General features: G+C 36.0%; 1 protein-coding gene across 2 annotated transcripts in view; it reads left to right on the top strand.

Moving 5' to 3' along the window:
• The window catches only part of PLXDC2 (plexin domain containing 2), a 477133-nt gene that overhangs the window by 369195 nt on the left and 88077 nt on the right, over positions 1-19861 (top strand). For both annotated transcript variants that reach the window (XM_073885626.1, XM_025891922.2), the window contains 3 exons: positions 9666-9726; positions 16025-16175; positions 17855-17893. In XM_073885626.1, the coding sequence (XP_073741727.1) occupies positions 9666-9726; positions 16025-16175; positions 17855-17893 (251 nt within the window). The remainder of the gene's footprint in view (positions 1-9665; positions 9727-16024; positions 16176-17854; positions 17894-19861) is intronic.

The following is a 19861-nucleotide window of genomic DNA, read 5'->3' as shown; positions in this document are numbered from 1 at the left end:
TTTTCTTTTCTAATGTGATACAAGGGGCTGTGCTCCCAGTATCTTCAGGATGTGCTAATATGTTGCCCAGATACAAGACCCCAAAGTTGCACATTTAGCTAGGTGGAAAATAACATTGTTTCTTGCATGGAATTCTCATTTTACAACCATAACATTTTAAAAGCTATAAAATTATTAATTTCACTCTTAGAAATACTTACCAATAATATAATCTTCCTTTCCTAAAGTAAAAACTGTGTAACATCTTATTCATGTATATATAATTGGAAGAAACAAAATAAAACTATTTAATTGTCTTAACAGTCTTCCTTCAGTTACCATTCCTCAACCTCAGATTATCATTTATCTTCTTTAAAAGTTATGGTGTTTCTAAAGAAGTTGGAAATCTTTCATAAATAAGGAACCAAATTGTTAAAACGTGTTTTCAGCCAGACTTATATTAGTTGCCAAAGACATATTTACGATCAGTCAATGAAGAAATATTATCTTCATAATGTTGGGATAACAAGTTTGATCTTAAATGTTAATAGCCCCAGGTAAACTGAAGACTTCATCTCTAACTGTATAACTTTTATTGGATAACAAATGTTGTGTCCTCAGGCTAGGTGCTGTAAACTTGATTGCACTTGGAAGAAGGATAATCCTCCATCCTGGCACTTCCTTCAGAAGGCAGTGTGGGTTAGATCTCATAGAAGGGAAAGCACCAAGGAAACCCCAACAGCTACTCTCCTCTTCAAATCCTAGAGCAGATTAGTTCTGAAACTGACTATGTTGACAAATGCTCTATGACCATGGATGCCTGGTTTCATGTGGTAATATGTACCATCTCAGGGTTTTAAAAAGAGGAATACCTCAACTTTAATCTTTTTAGTAGCCTTCAGTTTTCACCCCACTCAAAGTTTACCCATTTAAGTCTAAATATTTAACCCTAAGACATCCTTTGGGTTTTTGCTGACTTTTTCATTCTATTAGTAAAATCATTACTTTTCAACCTTCCAAAATCATAATAAATATTACTTTGTATCTCTAATGAGGGTTGTTATGAGTCTCAGCTGTTTGCTAATTCTTCTATAATCTGGTATGGCTGCCTTATTTGTGCCACTTAAGCTATGAGTGTTAACTTCTCATTTTACTCTGCACTCATATAGGAAAGACACAAGGCGGGAAGCAATTAATGATTTGACATTCTCCCAAAACTTCACTTTCTAGGGTTCTAACTTCTCCTTGCCTCTTCAACTGTATAGTACCTTATTGATTAGAAGAGATGGGAGTAGCCATTTTGTCTTGTTTCTTATCTTGGGAAGAAAGCATTCACTCTTTCATCATTATGTGTGATCTTAGCTGTAGATTACTTATAGATATCCTGTATTATTTATGATTATAGAATTTTGAAAACCCCAGTAGTTAGGAATCAAAACCCACAGAATTGAAATAATTAAAACATGGCCAAATAATAAATTCATTCCATGTTTTAAAGAAATATATTAATGCAATTAATAGCACTGGTAATGAAGATCATTAGTTCATCTTGATAGAAGAAAAAATATTTTATAAAATCTAACATTTTTTTCCTAAGTAAAAAAGCAGATTGAGATAGAAGGAAGTGTATTAACATAACAATAAGCATTACTTCACAACAATGGAAAAAATATACTGAACATTGAAGCCCCAGAGACATTCCAATTAAAATAAAGAAGAAAGGAAGGATGTGATTGTTACTGTTATGTAATAGAATTCTGTATTTCTGATTAATGCACAGAGAAAAGAAACATAAATAAGAGACATGACTATTGGAAAGGAGAAGCAACATTATTATTTATAAATAAAGGTACCAGTTACGAAATAACTACACAAAAATCAATAGCTTTCCATGTCAGAAATAACCATTTAGAAAATATAGTGATTAAAGCTCTTTAACAATAGCAGAAATAGATAAAATAATTACTAACAAACTTAATGTGTAGGCCCTATATAAGGGAAAAAATTAAAGTTTGATGAGGCACTTAAAAGAACACCTAAAAAAACATTTTATGGATGGAAAGCTAGAATGTAGTAAGATGTCAATTAATACCACATTAATTCTACCAAATTCACATAGGACTGTTATTTGGAACATCAGAATGTGATTGTAAAAGTCACAGAAAGAATAAATGAGTGAAACTACTCAAGAAAAAGTTTAAAATAAGATCAATGATGGAAGACTTAAAAACTACTAGGTATTAAATTATGTTATAAAAAACTATAATGATGAAATCATTATAGGAATTATACGAGAAGGAACAAAGCAATCAATGGAAGAGTGTATAATTTCAGAAGTAGAGCTTAGCATATGAGTTTATTATGTAAGAAATCAGGCAGCTCCAAACAATGGATAAAGATCTATTCAAAAGGGGTGCCTGGGTGGCTCAGTAGGTAAGCGTCTGCCTTGGGCTCAGGTCTCGATCCCAAGGTTCTGGAATCCAGCCCCTGGGACCCCTTGAGCCCCAAGTTGATTGAGCCCTTGGAGCCCCCCATCAGTTGGGCCCCTTGAGCCCTGTGTCAGTTGGTCAGGCTCCCTGCTCAGCAGGGAGCCTGCTACTCACCCTGCTTATGCTCTCACTCTCCCTCTCTCTCTCTTTCTCAAATAAATAAATAAAATCTTAAAAATATATATATATATTCAACAAATGATCCTGGGACTCTCAGCCATCTATTTTAATAAAATTTGCATGTTTAGATTTGGTTCTTCACACCATATACCAAAATAAATTTAGAATAGATTAGAGAAGTAAAAGTAAAGAATGCAATAATGGACTAACTAGAAGAGAGTATGGCAAATGTAGTGCCAAATTTAATGCCAAAATAGTGGAGGCCTTTCTGAGCAAAAAAGCAAAGAAAGAAATCTTGCAAGGAGAGTTTGAAAAACAAACACAACAATGTAAAAGTACAAACTGTTGTATGACCAAAAAAATCATATTTAGAATAGAATGGCAAATTATAGACAGGTGATACAGTTAACAGAATTTTGTGCTCTTAGTTCATAGAAATCCTGTAAAAACAAACAAACAAACAAAAAAACCCAGTCAAATAAAATAGGGAAAATAAATGAATACACTATTTAAAAATGTAGAAATAAAAAGTTAATAAACATGTTTTAAAAGTTTATCCTCACCTGTAATAGAAGAAATGCTCATTAAAGTAAGATATATCATTTTTAATCCATCAAATTGCAAAAAGAATGATGATGAATATTTTTATAAGGTTTAAATGACATGGGTATTCTCATACATAGGTTGAGTAAATTTTTTATAAAGCCGTATAATGGAATATACGCTGTCATTAAAAATTAACTCTCAAGGGATATTTATGGACATGGAAAAATGTCTAGGCTATACTATTAACTGTAGAAAAGCAAGCTATCATATGTTATGATTCAATTTGATTAATACATAGGTGTAAGCAAAGGTATATTAAATAAGTCTGGGTGGGAAATGAAATTAATGATAATTTAGCATTGAGAAAACACCTTCTCTGCCACATGTATAAAAGACAAGATTCTGGATATCAGATGACTTGAAACCAGTTTTCCATCTGAAACTCATCTACAAAACAAAGTTCCTGCATTTTGCAGCTAACTATTCTTATTGGCATTGGATTATGATTCTGAGCTGCAACTAACATCAAGAGCTTTAATAAAAGACAACAAATTTGGGCACCTGGGTGGCTCAATCAGTTGGGTGTCTGACTCTTGATTTCAGCTCCGGTTTCCATCTCAGGATTGTGAGTTCAAGCCCTGTGTTGAACTCCACATTGGGCATGGAGCTGGAAGGAAGGAAGGAAGGAAGGAAGGAAGGAAGGAAGGAAGGAAGGAAGGAAGGAAGAAAGAAAAGAAGGAAGGAAGAAGAAAGGGAGGGAGGGAGGGAGGAAGACAGACACAATAAACTTCACATTCTTGAATATTAGATTGATATAAAATTTCATAATTTGTCCTACAGTGTTGTCTCCATAATACATTACTGTGTACTTAGGTTCATCTGTCATTCCTAGAGCTCTATGTAATGAGTGGTTCAGGCACGAAAATTCTGGAAAATTTTAAGATCAGGTTTCTCAGTTTTAGAAGAAATGGTTTGAGAAATGAAGTCATCCATCTCTTGCCTGAAGCCGATTAGGAACAACAGGAATGCCCTATATGGGAAACAAGAATTGTTTTACTAATTTTTTATTGAGAATAATTATTATAATCAACATTTTAAATTTTATGAACATTTTTCCAATTACATTTTTTAGTATTTCAAAACAAAATAATTTCCTTATATCTTATAGTTTCATACTACCTATCAACTATTTTACCCAATGATAAAATGTGTTATTAGTTATAATCATGGCTGGTTATCATTATATATCATTATACTTGTCTCTCATCTAAAATATTTCTGCTTCTTTTTAAAGCATCTTTCCATTTCTTTGATGCTGCAGGATCATTTTTCATACTTTTGCAGACTGTGAGAAGAAAATTTACTAAATGAACAATTGATTTTTCCATTAAGATAACACACCCTGTTAAATACACATAAGGCTACAAGGACCATTTAAATCATGAGACACCTTGATGAGGTATTTGCCTTAGTCTTCAGAATTTTACAGATCTTTACTTTTTATATAATAAACTAGAACAGAGGCCAGCAGACCACAGGAAGTGGGCCAAATTTAACCTACTTCCTGTTTTTGTAAATAAAGTTTTATTAGAATACAACCACACCCATTTCTTAGGAATTTGTGGCTGCTTTTGAGTAGTGGCAGAGGTAAGTAGAACAGAAACTATATAGCCTGCAAAGCCTAAAATATTTACTGTCTGGTCCTTTTTCAGAAAACATTTGCTGACTCCTGATCTAGAAACTAATTCCTAACCAAGTCTTAAGATTCTGTGAGGTTTCTTTCCTAAATTCTCTTTTGCAGATATTTCATCTCAATGGTGAAACGACATGTGTTTAATTGTGCAGTCAGAGATGCACTTTATGTTTAACCCTTATGTATGCATTTTAACACTTATTCTACTTCCTTCACGTGAATATATTACCTTTGCAAAATAAGTCGTATTTCTGAAACCCTTCCTATAGAACTGAGATAAGTTAGAGAGAGACAAAATTTACACTTTAATCTCTGGATTGGAGAGATGCTGCAAGCCAGGAGAGTATTGTTTGTTTTCTAGGCTGCCTTATTGAATGGGGTTCACTTAACATGGCTCCTGGGGGCTTTGAAATCAATACGCCATTGAAACTGAGTGGAGAATAGTACAATTAATTTGAAGAACAGCTCTCTATCAATTTGTTTTGGAATTAGGTAATGCTGAGACAAAGGGAATAACATGAAAATAAAAAACAAATGGAAACCTATCGTGGCTAAGAGTTCAGACTTTATTGAAATCAATTTTTTGAGGAATATTTACAAAACCACGTAATCTCTGTGTGTTTATAAATACTGCATAAAGATTTGACCCACATTTGAAAGCAACTTAGATTTTTCTCTCCTAAGATTCTGTAATACTAATTCCCAAATGTGATGATAAAGGACTTTAAGTATAGAACACATTTCACATTAATATGGTACACAGAATTAATTCCTAAATATTTTCCAAAATGCTGTCTCTAAAATGAAAATCTCACTCATTTTCAACAATTGTCGACCCCGTTACACATATACTACAAAAACATATAGCAGTATTAAAAACAGCCGATATTTACTAAATGTTGACTATGTACCAAACACTATTTTAGTCCTTACATAACCTCCCTTACCTCATTTTACAGATGAGGAAACAAGCTTAGATAGTAAAAATAACTTGCCTGAGATCTCATTCCTGTTTTGTGGCCAAGCCAAAATTCTAACTCCAGCGGTTTGATTCCAGCCCCCCTTTGAACCATGTACTCCCAAGTCTATAATAAGCTAAAAGCAACCAATCGGAGTATAATAATAGACTTAGCACTTGATTTGGGGCGGGGGGCACTGAGAAGGGGTTGTTGACTCTTACTGGGAAAAAAGGAGGTGCTTCTCAGAAGAGACAGGCTGGAGTTGAATTGGATTTACTAACTAGAGACAAAGAAGGTATTCCAAACATAATTAATAGCATGTTCAAAGGCAAAAATGAAAGAGCACAACACATTCGGGCAGGGGCACTAAGGGGCATGAGAACAGGTCTTAGAGGATGGACAGGAGAAGTGGGAAGGGGCCTGCCAGTGGACATTTCATACAGGAAATCAGTGGTGTTAAAATTCAGTGTGGTAGGAATCACCTGGAGTGTCTTGTTTACAGTGAAAATCGCTGGACCCAAACTGCCAGAGAATCTTATTCAGCTACATTCATGAATTCGCTTTCAACAGGAATACTAGGTGACTCCAGTGTAGGAGAGAGCCTCTTAGCTAACGGTGTTAAGAATGTCAGGAAATCAATATGCTGGAGCATGATATGGCTAATATCATTGGGTCTTAGAAAAAATAATGTAGCAGCTCAGTGGAGAGAGGAAAGTGTTCGTAAAGGGGATATTTGGGGTTTTTTTTAGAATTCAGAGATAATATAATTTTTTTCTCAGGGACTTATAACACACACAAACACACACCCTTTTGTTTATAATTGCTTTCAGATGCAATACAGATTACTAAGTTAGAAAGAAGACTAAAAACTCAGCGTCCAGTTGTGTTAATTTTCTAAGGCACTGTACATTACAAAAATGCATGAGTTTTCCGGGGCGCCTGGGTGGCTCAGTTGATTAAGCGATTACCTTCGGCTCAGGTCATGATCCTGGAGTTCTAGGATCAAGTCCTGCATCAGGCTCCCTGCTCAGCAGGGAGTCTGCTTCTCCCTCTGACCCTCCCTTCTCTCATGTGCTCTCTCTCTCTCAAACAAATAAATAAAATCTTAAAAAAAAAAAATGCATGAGTTTTCAAATCAAATGTTCTCATGTTTTGCCATTCTCAATCCTTCATACCCTAGCAATTAGGAAACTGCAGATCAGCTTATAGGGAATCAATTGTGAATAAATGAATGAATTACTTAATCGAATCACATATTTTCAGTGGAACCTAATTTCACACAATATAATTGGGGGCTTATTTAATAAATCAAGCAAAATGCACTATTTCTCTACTTTTCCTAGGATTAATTTAACAATTTAAAGGGCTAATTACTTAAGATGAAATTTTGGCTGACCCATAAATTTAAGATATGGTACTGTCTCGTTAAAATATAAAAGTTATTAATTCCCACTGTCTTTGAATACATCTGGAATAGAGTAAGTGAAGACAAACTGCATTTTAAAAATTATCTGTTCCGTTTATTTACTTGTAGCTCTCAAAATGACTTGTGATTAGGTGACTCCCAAAATATATTTTTTTTAGAAAATCAATTGCAAAAGGGAATGTCAATACATTTTTCAATATTTAAACAAACTTGAAAGGACAAAAGGAGAGGAGGGAACAGCCATCTACCTCATCTGGAATTAAACAGGCTCCAAATGTCAGAATCTCTTTGGGTAACCAGAAATGGCCTTGACCAACTGGAGATTCTCAAACTTGGGATGCCAGATCACACACTGGTGTTTATTCTACACTTAAGTTTATTCAACACAGATGGTAGGCATAAAATAGCAGAGCTCTAATGGATCATGTTTGGGCAAAATGATAGATATGGTCTTCTTTGTTGACAGTAGAGATGTTTTCACATTCCACTTGAATTAAATTATGCTCATCCATGCCATGGTACATAATCTCTGGCAAGGATTCTTAGAAAAAGTCATCATGTAGACTCATTTCAAAACAAGTAAAAAAAAAAAGTTGCAAAGTACTACTATAAGAAAATATAAGACAAAAGTTGAATGACCTCCATTAATTTTGAAAAATACATAGGTATCTATATTAATATTCATCAATATAGATTCATATATTATATGTAAATATATACTTAGCTATTAAAATTCAAGGGTTGTGTAAATCCTTAGTTTTAACAGACTAGCAAAATATTTTGAATTTCTAGTATGAAAAAGAAATTATGTGTTAGATATACTAGGTATGACTTTATATGATACCAGTCCTAACTTTAAAACGTTCACAGTTGGGGCATCTGGGTGGCTCAGTCGGTTGAGCATCTACCTTCGGCTTGGGTCATGATCCCAGGGTCCTGGGATGGAGCCCCGCATGGGGCTCCCTGCCCAGCGGGGAGCCTGCTTCGCCCTGTCCCTCTGCTTCTCCCCCCTGCTCGTGCTCTCTGTCAAATAAATAAAATCTTAAAAAAAATTTTTTTAAATGTTCACAATCAAGTTTGGTAAATAAGACATATGCACATGAAGTTTTATATGAAAGGGAAAAGTTAAATAGTAAAATAAGATGTGATCAGAGCAATTATGAAGCTTTATCAGATAGAATGGACTCCAGGTAGTAATTTCTGGGCCTTAAAAATATAAATGGACTATAGCTGGTTAGATAAGGAGGGTAGAAAATTATTCCAATCAAGGAAGACAGTAGGACTGAACAATATCTTATTAAGCCAGTGTTTGCTGATTTAGAGCATTTAGAGATGACCTAGGCATACTGATGTTAGGGGTTCACAAGCATGCATTCGGGTTCACTAATTAACTAGAAGGACTCCCAGAACTCCAAAAAGCTGTTATACTCAAGGTTGCCATTTGTTATAGCAAAAAGGATACAGATTAAAATCAGTGAAGGTGAAAAATACATAGGGTAGATTCCACAAGAGACCAGGCACAAGCTTCCACTTGTCTTCTCCCAGTAGAGTTGTATAGATAGCACTTAAGTCCCCCAACAGCAATTTGAGAAAACACACACCAAGTGTTGCCAACCAAGGAAGCCTACCCATGCTTTGGTGTCCAGAGTTTTTACTGAGGGTCAGAGAGATAGATATGAATTTCTTTATGACTATTCTCATCTCTAGTCCCTAGCCCCTCCAAGAGGTCAAACTGTTATAGCATGGCCCTAGTATCCAGGTGAATAAAAACAGCCATTCAGCATAAAGCATATTGTTAGCATAAACTATCTTGCGTAGCCCTACATCCAAGATATACAAAGCCACTATTATCAGGTGAGATATTTCCGAGGGCTTGGAGGTTATCTCCTGGGAACCAGACAAGGGTCAGCTCTTTCTTTGGAATGTGAGGTTTTGAACATCCCAAACCTGCTGAGTTAACCCTTTACTGCACAATAGAGTTTGAGTGCCTATGGGTCTTAAATTTTTTTTAAAAAATAAGGAAAACAAATAAAGAGATCTGAAATCCTAAAAAAAAAATGATACCTGCAAACAATTTGTCTATACCCATTTGTTTTGATGATGAGAAAAAAATGTATGAGTAAAAAGAAAACCAACTTCATAGAAAAACAATTGGCCTTACCTTTGCTTGGGGACCCAGGTGTTCTGCACCGTGTAGTGGGCATCAGTGGAGTAATTTGTTGCCATGAGTGATCTTAACACCGTGCCTACCTAAGGAGTGAGCTGTTACTCACCACACTGTAAATATTTCACTGCTGCCCCAATTAACAGTTCTATAAAAGAAAGTTTATGTTGTGCTAAACTGAAAATTTGAGAATTAACTTCTTACCAGTCTTTTTCTTTTCATTTCTCCCCACCCCCAACTCTGCACCCCATTACTTTCTTTTCTGAACTGCAATGTGTCCTCTCTGAAGATGTTCCAGTGGATTTGATCGCCATCGGCAGGACTGGGTGGACAGTGGATGCCCTGAAGAGGTACATGTGCTTTCTCATGACGAGACTTCTGGGACCAAGCTGTCCTATACAGTCACTACATCTTAATGAAAATGGCATCTAATTTAACAAAAATATCCAGCAATTATCGAGCCCTTAGTATGTGCCACACATTGGGCTTAACTCTTTACTTGTATTATCTAAATTTATTCTCATAGCCTTCCTTGGACTTCAGAGCTGTTATTGCCCCCACATTACCAAGAGAAGAAGAGGGAGAGGCGAGGGGAGATGGTGGGGAGGGGGGCAGTGAGGGTAGCAGAGTTAGGTGTGTGGCTAGGAAATAGAACCAGAAGTCAAATTTTACAAGCAAAAGGCAGTTCTCTTAAACACTTGCTGCTTTTCTAAGATCTCGGAAGCCATTGTTCATCTTTTTTGCTCAAGTGACAAAACCAACGGTATGGAGGAAAAGACTAATTGCAGCAAACTGATGTAAAATCAGTTAGAAATGGTATAACATGGAAACAGTAACCCCAAGACAAACATGATGGAGACAATGATGCAATGAAGTGATTTAAGCAGGTGCATGCAATTGCAGGACAATTTTATCCTGTTTAAAATTTTCTAGTGAATTGCATTTACACTGTCATTTCAGGTTCCATAAAGATATCTTATTAGGTTCACAAAGAAAAGTATTTGCTTTTTTTCTGCCTGTGTTAAGTTTTAGGGTATGAATTTTAAATGAAAACTATTAACAATTATACAAGTTTTCTCATTCAGGAAATGCAAATCATGTCAAAGTGCTCTCTTTAAAACTACTGGGAGACCAATGGTTATTAGAACCTTTTTAAAAATTAAGTTTTTATTTATGATGTCCTATAAATATCTTGAGAAAAACATCTTTGAGAATATACTTGAATTTTAAGTGCAGAATTGCCAGTGCAGCTTTAATCAACTTTTTGACATTTGGGGGATTATTGTGATATACACTAACAGTGATATACGCTGATCTATTTCACTTCACTTACAGAACAACATCGTTCAAAATTAAAACATATTGCTGGAGCCATGGTTGTGTTTTCAGGTTGATGTTTCTTTCATGTAATCACATTTACTTCAATGGAAATGTTGAAATTGAACAGCTGTAGTTGTGTAAAGATCAAAAGTGTAATTCGGTCATCTTAATTTTCTTGCCCACCATGAACCAAAGAAATAGAGAAGAAGCCATCATATTTTAAACCCTCCTAAATTTTTCTGTGGAGAGTTTATCATGTTCTGTGGAATGTGTCAAGCACTGAAATTACAAAAATGTAAAAAAAAATAAAAATTACCCCCTATTCCCAAGGAGCTCAGAGTCAAGTATCTTCAATATTCAGTGTTTCCTTTTAATTTTGTAATTAAATTGTCAATATTCGTGGCTTTGTGGTGAGCAATTTTATCCTCCTATTAAAATAAAGTCACCAACTCCTGCCCATCCACTGTGCCTAAAACTAGAGTTAAATTTTCTTTCTAATCCTGTGAGATTTACTCCATAAGTGCAAAAAAGAATTTACTCCATAAGTGCAAATCCTAATATGGACACTTACTATGTATTATTCTAAGTATGGATAATGTAAAAATGGAGTAAGTGTGTCCAGCAGGAAGCTAGACCACTGAACAAAGGACAGCATTTAGAGAAGGACATGGGCAGAGAGTAACTATAAGGATGTGGTCTTGTTAAGTAGCATAAGGGAAGGTCTGCTTGAGGAGGAGATATTTGAGATGATGCCTGAAGGGCAACTGAAGCTGAGAAGACAAGTGGTAAGAACTGAGATTGATGAGGTGAACAGAGCCCCAAACGTAACAAGTTGAAGGAGTTTGGGCTTCATCCTATAGACAAGGGAAGAATGGAGTTTCCTCGAAAAATTAAAAATTGAACTACCATAAGATCCAGCAGTTCCACTTCCAAGTATTTAGCCAAAGAAAATGAAACACTCACTCAAAAAGATAACAGCACCTCCATGTTCATTGCAGCATTATTCACAATAGTCAAGATATGGAAATAACCTAAGTGTCCACTGATGGATGAATGGATAAAGAAAATGTGGTGTATATGTATGAATGTACACACACACACACACACACACACAGCGGAACATTATTTAGCCATAAAAAGAAGGAAATCTTGCCATTTGTCACAATATGGATGGGTCTTGGGGGCATTATGCTACAAGTCAGACAGAAAAGACAAAAACTGTATGATCTCACTTATATGTGGAATCTAAAACAAAAACCAAAACCCAAACCCAAATTCATGGATAGAGAACAGGTGGGTGGTTAGGGTGGGTGAGATTGCAGAAGGAGCTCAAAAGGGACAAACTCCCAGTTATAAAATAAATAGGTCCTGAGAATGTGACATACAGCATGGTGATGGTAGTTAATAATACTGTGTTGCATATTTGAAAAATGCTGAGTGTAAATCTTAAAAATTCTCATCACAACAACACAAAAACTTTTTGCAATTATGTATGGTGACAGATGTAAAGTAGACTTATTGTGGAGATCATTTTGCAATGTAGAAAAAATATCAAATCATTATGTCGTACACCTGAAACTAATATACTGCTATGTGTATATATTATACCTTAATTAAAAAAGAAATAAAGGCAAGGGAAAGGCCTTTAATCAGGGCCTTTTGGAAGAATCACCTTGGCTATGGGTGAATAATAGGTTATGATGCAAGAAGCCAAGAAGTTGACTGTAGTTATAACCCAGGCCAATGATGCTGATGATCTGGCCTGCATCAGTGGGTAGGGTAGTGGTGACCACAGAGCCGGGGGGGGGGGGGGGGGGGGGGGGCAGGAATGATCAGTAGGTAGGCAGCTGAATGGAAATGAGCACTGTGAAAGTCCTCTTTTATATCATCTGTCTTCTTATTTCTCTGTGTTTCATCCTGGGGAGTTTCTTCAGATCAATTTGCCAGCTTATTAATTCTGTCTTCATCTCATTTAATCCACTATTTAACATATCCATTGAAGTAGTAATTTCAAAAAGTGTATTTTTCATTTCTAAAATTTAAATTTTACACTTTATTAAATCTGCCAAGACATTTTTGTAGTCAGGGTTACTAGTTCATTTTTAAATTTCACCTTTCATTTCTTTAAATATTTTGTATATAACTTTTTTGTGTATCTTACATTGGATGATCACAATATCTAAAGATTTTGGTAGTTTAAATATGTTGTTCATTGTTTTTGCTGACTTTGTCAGTGTTCTTTTTCTTTTTGTGTTTCTTTTTGTGTCCTTTAATTAGAATTGCATTTTTATTTCATCCTATTCCATGAGAATCCCAAGGACCTAGTTAGATGGTACTTTCCACCACAGAATGTTTGATGATGAGAACCTGGGAATTTTAGGGTGTACCATATGTCCCTATTTCATATGGGGAGGAGAGGTTTAGATTTATCTCCCCATCTACTTGCTGGCACAAGGCTTGATCTCCTTGAAGAAATATTGATTTTTAACATTCCTTGCCCTCTGGGCAAATCCTGCATTTTTACCTGGCTTAATGTATATGACTCCTACTCCACAGCACACAGCTTTTGCTTTGTTTTGTTTTGGGGGAGAGACAATAGAAAGGTACCCTTGGAGATTTTCTTTGCTTCCTGCAAATTCTAGTAATGCTTTAAAATTCATATTTTGGGTGCCTGGGTGGCTCAGTTGGTTAAGCGACAGCCTTCGGCTCAGGTCATGGTCCTGGAGTCCCGGGATCGAGTCCCGCATTGGGCTCCCTGCTCGGCGGGGAGTCTGCTTCTCCCTCTGACCCTAACCCCTCTTGTGCTCTCTCTCTCTCAAATAATAAATAAAATTTTAAAAAAAATTAAAATTCATATTTTATCTAGAATCTACTTGTTTTGCAGAAGGAGGCCCATTTAGAGTCTTTAATCTGCCTTTGCTGCTATAAGCTAAACAAATCCAGGATGTTAGGTTAAGCATCAAGGTGTTTGCTAATACTGGTCTTTGACAATAGAAACACAGGAGAATAATATGTGATGAGTTCCATTCGAGACTTAACTGCGTTTGAGATATCTGTGACACCCACATGCATAAGTTAAGTCAATAGATGGATATTTGGGTCAGAAATCCATGAGAGAGATGTGTATTGCTGCTATCGATTTATGTAAATCGGCATGAAGATATGAATTGAAATCATGTCTGTGGTGGAAATTGCTAGTGAGAATGCATATAGCAAAAAGATTAGTCAAGAAAGATCTATAAGAACTACCAACACATAACAGGAAATAAAGAAGTTGTAGAAAGCTATCAGAAAATTGAGAGAGTGTGTCACAGAACCCAAAACTAGAAAGTGGACAGCTCTGCCCCATGCTGTGAGATATGGAGAATATAGACAATTTTGTGCATAAGAAAATATTAGAACCACCAGCATAAGAAATTTCAATTAACTTGTAATGGATAACAAGATTTCCATAGGTGGGGGAAGTGGGAGTCTGTGAAGACCGAGGCAGACCAATCTCTGACTGAATGGAAGGAAAAGTCGGGAATGTCGGGATGCGTTGTGGAAGAGAAGGGCATGAACATGATTGAGTGTGTCTAAGTGCTAATGGGGAACAAGGCAGTGGAAAACCTGAGATTGCAAACATTTTGAAGAGAAGGGATGTATTAAATGAGCAAGTTTACGATACCTGAAAAAGTGGGCTGAGTTGCGCCAGAGTAGAGGTGGAGAGAATAGCTATAAAGACTGAGTCAGCCCATCCGTGATTACAGAAATAAAGAGGGATAAGTCCGTACAGATTCAAGCAAGAATGCTGATTTGTAAAGAAATGCAGAGAATTCTTGCTGATGACTCTTATCAAGGAAATAAAAGGCGAGCCCATGGGGTAAGATTGGGAGAGGCATTATGGGATTATAAGTTTTCAGGAGAGTGGGGAGGTTTGAAATTGATAGGGAGGATGGTGGGAGGGGAGACCAGCAAAGCCAGGCAGTGTTGCCAAGCAGCACGGAAGGCCTGCTGAGGCCGCAGGAGGTAAAGGTATGGAGCGCCCCGGCGGGGGCTGTGTGATTATTCTCCAGCTTCTCCTAGCTTCGTTACAGGGCAGGGAAAAGACGGGCTTTTTTTTTTTTTTCACTTCATTTGGTACTGGGGATTTCCTGAAAAGGTGGAAAAACAAAACAGGGCAAGATATTTGAAGGGATGGGAAAGAGAGGTTGAAGTGATGGGGAAAAGGGGGATTGAAGGGAGAAAAATACTGTACTTGGGCTTTCCGCTTCGTCAAGGGAGAAGCAGAATCTGACTGAAAAGTATCTCCAACTGCCTGTGAGGTCCAGGCTGCGGGGGGTGATAACTGACGTGGAGTCAGCAAGAAGATCATTAGGTTAGGCCACTGGGCTGAGAAAATGTGGGATGTTTTCTTTGTCCCCTAGGATATTGGGAGTTGAAGTGGGGAAGAAACCTGTATCACATTCCATTAGTGAAAAAGGAAGCCATCTGAGGAGCTCTTGCTGAACTAGTAATAAGTGCATTGTACTTCATTCATGACAAGAGAAGTTTCAGAAAGGAATTTATTTAATAATAATTTTCAAAAGCAGGATGAGGACCACCCAGGTACAGACTAGCTATCCTCTACTTAAGACCTACCAGAGGGATGGAGGCCTTTGAAGAACAAAGAGGTGGAGATAAACACCAGCTTCTAAACCATAAAAGTTTGGGTGTTGGAGATTGTTGCTGGTGAAGGTCATAGGATTTAATTTTGTGGGCTATAAATAAAAAATAAAATATGCGTCTTTTCCTGGTGTCTTCAGTCTAGCTCTGCTAGGGAGAAATAGGCTAGGTGATTACAGGAGGGTCATTCAATCTTTTGCTTGGGTGGATCTGAATATTTCATAAAAGAAAACAAAAATTTTAAATATTCTCTCAACCTGTGGTGGATTATTTTTGAAACAATAAAGTAATATGGAGCGTTTAGCATAATCGGTTTGAAATGCATTCTTTCTCCACATACCTAACCATGTTTTAAATCTTATCTTTTTGCACACGTTTTGCTTCTTGTATGAACTTCTCCCTCTTGACATCATGTCTCTTATAAATAAATCGATATAAAATTTAGGGCAAGATAAAGAGTAATATGAAAGGTTAACTGCAGAAATGATGAAATCCGAATATCTGAAGGTGGAAATGCTTCGCTGCATCCAATTTTTTCTCATCTATTTTGTATACTTTGTAAATTCTTATAACCCACAAGTATTGTCCTATACAAAAATAACAGATTCCTCTTCTTTGATGTGATTTTTTAAAATGCATGTACAATCGCTCTTAAATTGTTTACCCATTTGTTTCTCTTATTAGTCCAAAGAGAAGATGTGTGAGAACACAGAGCCAATGGAAAGTTCTTCTCAAACCACCACAACTGTACAAGCAACAACCGCAAAATTCAGGGTCCTAACGACCACCAGAAGAGCAGTGACATCCCAGGTGCCCACCAGCCTGCCCACAGAAGGTACTCTAGGTATTCTTGCTCTTTCTCTGAAAGAAGGGAAAGTCACTGTGTTGACGTGAACTGGAGTAGCTCTGCAGAGGGAAAGTTATCCCTTGACAAACTGGATTTCTAAAGGATTTCTCAAGGGGAAAAGATAAAATTATTATGGAATAAAAAATATGTGTTGGGAATTCTTTTAATGTACCCTGTCTTTTATTAAGATTTAGCTTTTACTAATGATTCTGGCTATTTGTCCTCCCTAAAAAAGAAATATAGACTTCCTTTTATATTGCTAAATTTTGTTGTAACTGAATTCAACATTTCAGTCACAGGAGAGAAAGGCAAAATGCATATAGAGAAAATAGATGATTCTACTTATATGCAGTTCTTATATTTACCTAAATACAGACAATAAGATTTGTTGGTCTATAATCTATAGAGGGGCACTGTGTGTCACAGAAATTGTCTTTGAAAACCATTTCCTCTGCCAGGGAAGACAAAAGTACTAGAGAATATTGATTCATGGGCACAACTCATTGGGGGAAGAAGGTATATTAGCCAAAATATAACCATATATTCTGAATGGTACCACTAGGGAGAAATGTGAGACTACTTGGCCAAGAGTGAGCTTTGAGGGGAAAAAATGGTCATACTTATTTATGGTCATCAACCTTGCTTTCATTTGAATAATAAATTAAACTTGAAACTTTTGCTTTTAATTGAAATTTAATTGGACATTAAAAATTAACTTGAGGGGCACCTGGGTGGCTCAGTCGGTTGAGCGTCCAACTCTTGATTTCAGCTCAGGTCATGATCTCAGGGTCATAGGATCAAGCCCCAAATCAGGCTCCACACTCAGTGTGGAGTCTGCTGGAGATTCTCTTTCTCTCTCCCTCTGCCCCTCCCCCCACTCATGCACGCTCTCTCTCTCTCTCTCTCTCTCTCTCTCTCTCTAAAATAAATAAATATAAAAAAGTTAACTGTAAAGTTATAAAATGAGATGGGGACAGCTGTTAAATACATTTTATTACTTTTAAAACCAATGTTGTATTTTAATCCATATTATTTTGTGTTGTTATATAGCCTATGGAATATTTCTGTAGTTTGAATCCTACCCCATGAAAATATTACTTCAGTTTGAATCCTACTCTTTAGAATAAAATATAACCACTGAAGTAAGAAAAAAAAGGCATGTTCATTTGTTTATTTTATTCATTATGGGCAAGATCTTTTCATTTATGATTTTGGTCATATTTATTAGCAATGGATAGGCATTTAACTTTTGAAGTTAAATTCATAAATATTGACAGATCTTTACTTTTCCAATTAATTTAGAATTTCCTGATCTTGATTTTTTAAAATGAATAATGAAGGCCATCACTATAGAGTCTAATTGCAATAAGTCATTTTCAAAAGTTAAAAATAAGTTCATTTTAAGTTAAAATTATAACTGTACTTTTCTCAAGATCTTAAGAATCTTATAATACTTTACTAAAGTGTTGATCTTGCAATCTTAGTAAGAAATTTAGTACTACCTGTGTAAACTAGCACTTTGCTCTCATTGCACTAGAAATTAACTGGGTAAGATTTTGACATCTATTCATGTTATAATTAAGGCATTAGTAGACCATTACTGGTCATCAGTTTTATGGACCATTAAGTTTTTTTTTTGTTACAATAACTTTGAATTTCTCTTCCAGATGATACGAAGATAGCACTACATCTAAAAGATAATGGAGGTAGGAATTGATTTTTTTCTTTTATAAATATCCTTAGATACTAATTCATTTCAATCATTTAAATATGAGAAAGGATTTGTGGGCTTCTAATATAGAGTGAAGTTATATTTCAGTCTCTGTTGGTATTTAACATGGGAAGAATTTATTGTTTGGCTTGAAAATCGAAATGGTATCAATAGCAGAATGAAATTCTAATCCACATGTTTGCCTATAAAAACAACAGGACACCAATGAGCAATTATAAAGTGAAAATTTATCCACACATCTTTCTCTTCTTTTTTGCACTATTCTTTGGTTTAATTGTATATAGGGTATCTGCATGGTGCAGGTATTGGTTTCAAATGGGTTTTTCCCACCTAAGTTGACTACTAACATTCTTTATAAATAAAATTAAGAACTAGATCAATATGGAAATATACTTTATAGGCCTTTTTATCTTTTATGTGAAGCAAGGGACAAAAATCAGACATGCAAAAAGAACATTTAGGTAGTTACATACTTCACATTTTTCTAACACAATTTAGTGATATCTATAATGGTCGTTGAAAATTTGAGGAAGAAAAGTTTTACTAAAAGAAGACTGTGAAAGATATTGCCTAAAATTTTTTAAAAAGTTATTTTTCTATTAAACTATTTTAGCTCATATGTGCTTCGCTATCATAGTTTCCTGGATCTTGATAAAAGAGATTTTTTTTATCAGTAACTATTTATTCAGCTCAAGAAGGGCAGGTGCTCCTCTTCTTAGCAGCCTCTTTTATGTAAATGTGGCACCCTGTGATACTGATCTAGACACAGTTTTACTTTTGCAGCCCCAGCTGATTTTTTAAGTAAGTCAAAATCCAATGTATACATTGTTAGGGATTTTTTTTCTTTTAGCAATTGAAAAGAATACTATCTAATTTACTCAGTCTAGGTTAAGTAACAAATACTTTGTTTTCTTAAGTGACTTTATGATAAAATGTATGCATCTTTAAATTTCATATCAATCCACTTGAAAGATAAGCTGCTTAGCCTCTTCACATAATCATTATTATATCAATTATCCATTGTCTTGGGTCTGTACCATAGTGTTTTATTTCATTCATTCCTTATTAATGTATTGAAACTGCGAATGGATAGCTTTACAGATGACCATATATACAAGCTAAAAATAAGTTAAAATCTTAGCACTTGAAGGTACTTTAACAATCCCCCAGTTTAGAATTTCTCAGAGCAGGATGCTACTTAGTTTCATGTGAACATAAGTCTTAAAGTTGGTGTTACCTTATTTTCTTTATTTTTTTGATTGATCTGCAAAGTTTTTTTTTTAACTTTCTTGTTACTTTTTTTATGTTATGTTAATCACCATACATTGCATCATTAGTTTTTTTTTTTTAAGGTTTTATTTATTTATTTCAGAGAGAGAGAATGAGCGATAGAGAGCACGAGAGGGAAGAGGGTCAGAGGGAGAAGCAGACTCCCTGCTGGGCAGGGAGCCTGATGCAGGACTCGATCCAGGGACTCCAGGATCATGACCTGAGCCGAAGGCAGTCGCTTAACCAACTGAGCCACCCAGGCGCCCCGCATCATTAGTTTTTGATGGAGTGTTCCATGATTGTTTGCATAAAACACACAGTGCTCCATTCAGTACATGCCCTCTTTAATACCCATCAGAGGGCCAACCCATCGCCCCACCCCCCTCCCCTCTAGAACCCTCAGTTTGTTTCTCAGAGTCCATAGTCTCTCATGGTACATCTCCCCCTCTGATTTCCCCCCCTTCATTTCTCCCTTCCTACTATCTTCTTTTTTTCTTAACATATAATGTATTATTTGTTTCAGAGGTGCACGTCTGTATTCAAAAGTCTTAACACAATTCACAGCTCTCACCACAGCATATACCCTCCCCAGTGTCTTTCACCCAGCCACCCCATCCCTCCCTCCGCCCACCACTCCAGCAACCCTCAGTTTGTTTCCTGAGATTAAGAATTC

The sequence above is a fragment of the Callorhinus ursinus genome, unplaced genomic scaffold (assembly GCF_003265705.2).
Source record: "Callorhinus ursinus isolate GAN/ISIS: 27379988/994484 unplaced genomic scaffold, GSC_fseal_2.0 scaffold63, whole genome shotgun sequence".
In the NCBI taxonomy this organism is placed as follows: domain Eukaryota; kingdom Metazoa; phylum Chordata; class Mammalia; order Carnivora; family Otariidae; genus Callorhinus; species Callorhinus ursinus.
Note: the sequence above shows the minus strand (reverse complement) of the source record. Positions and strands in the feature narration are given on the sequence as shown.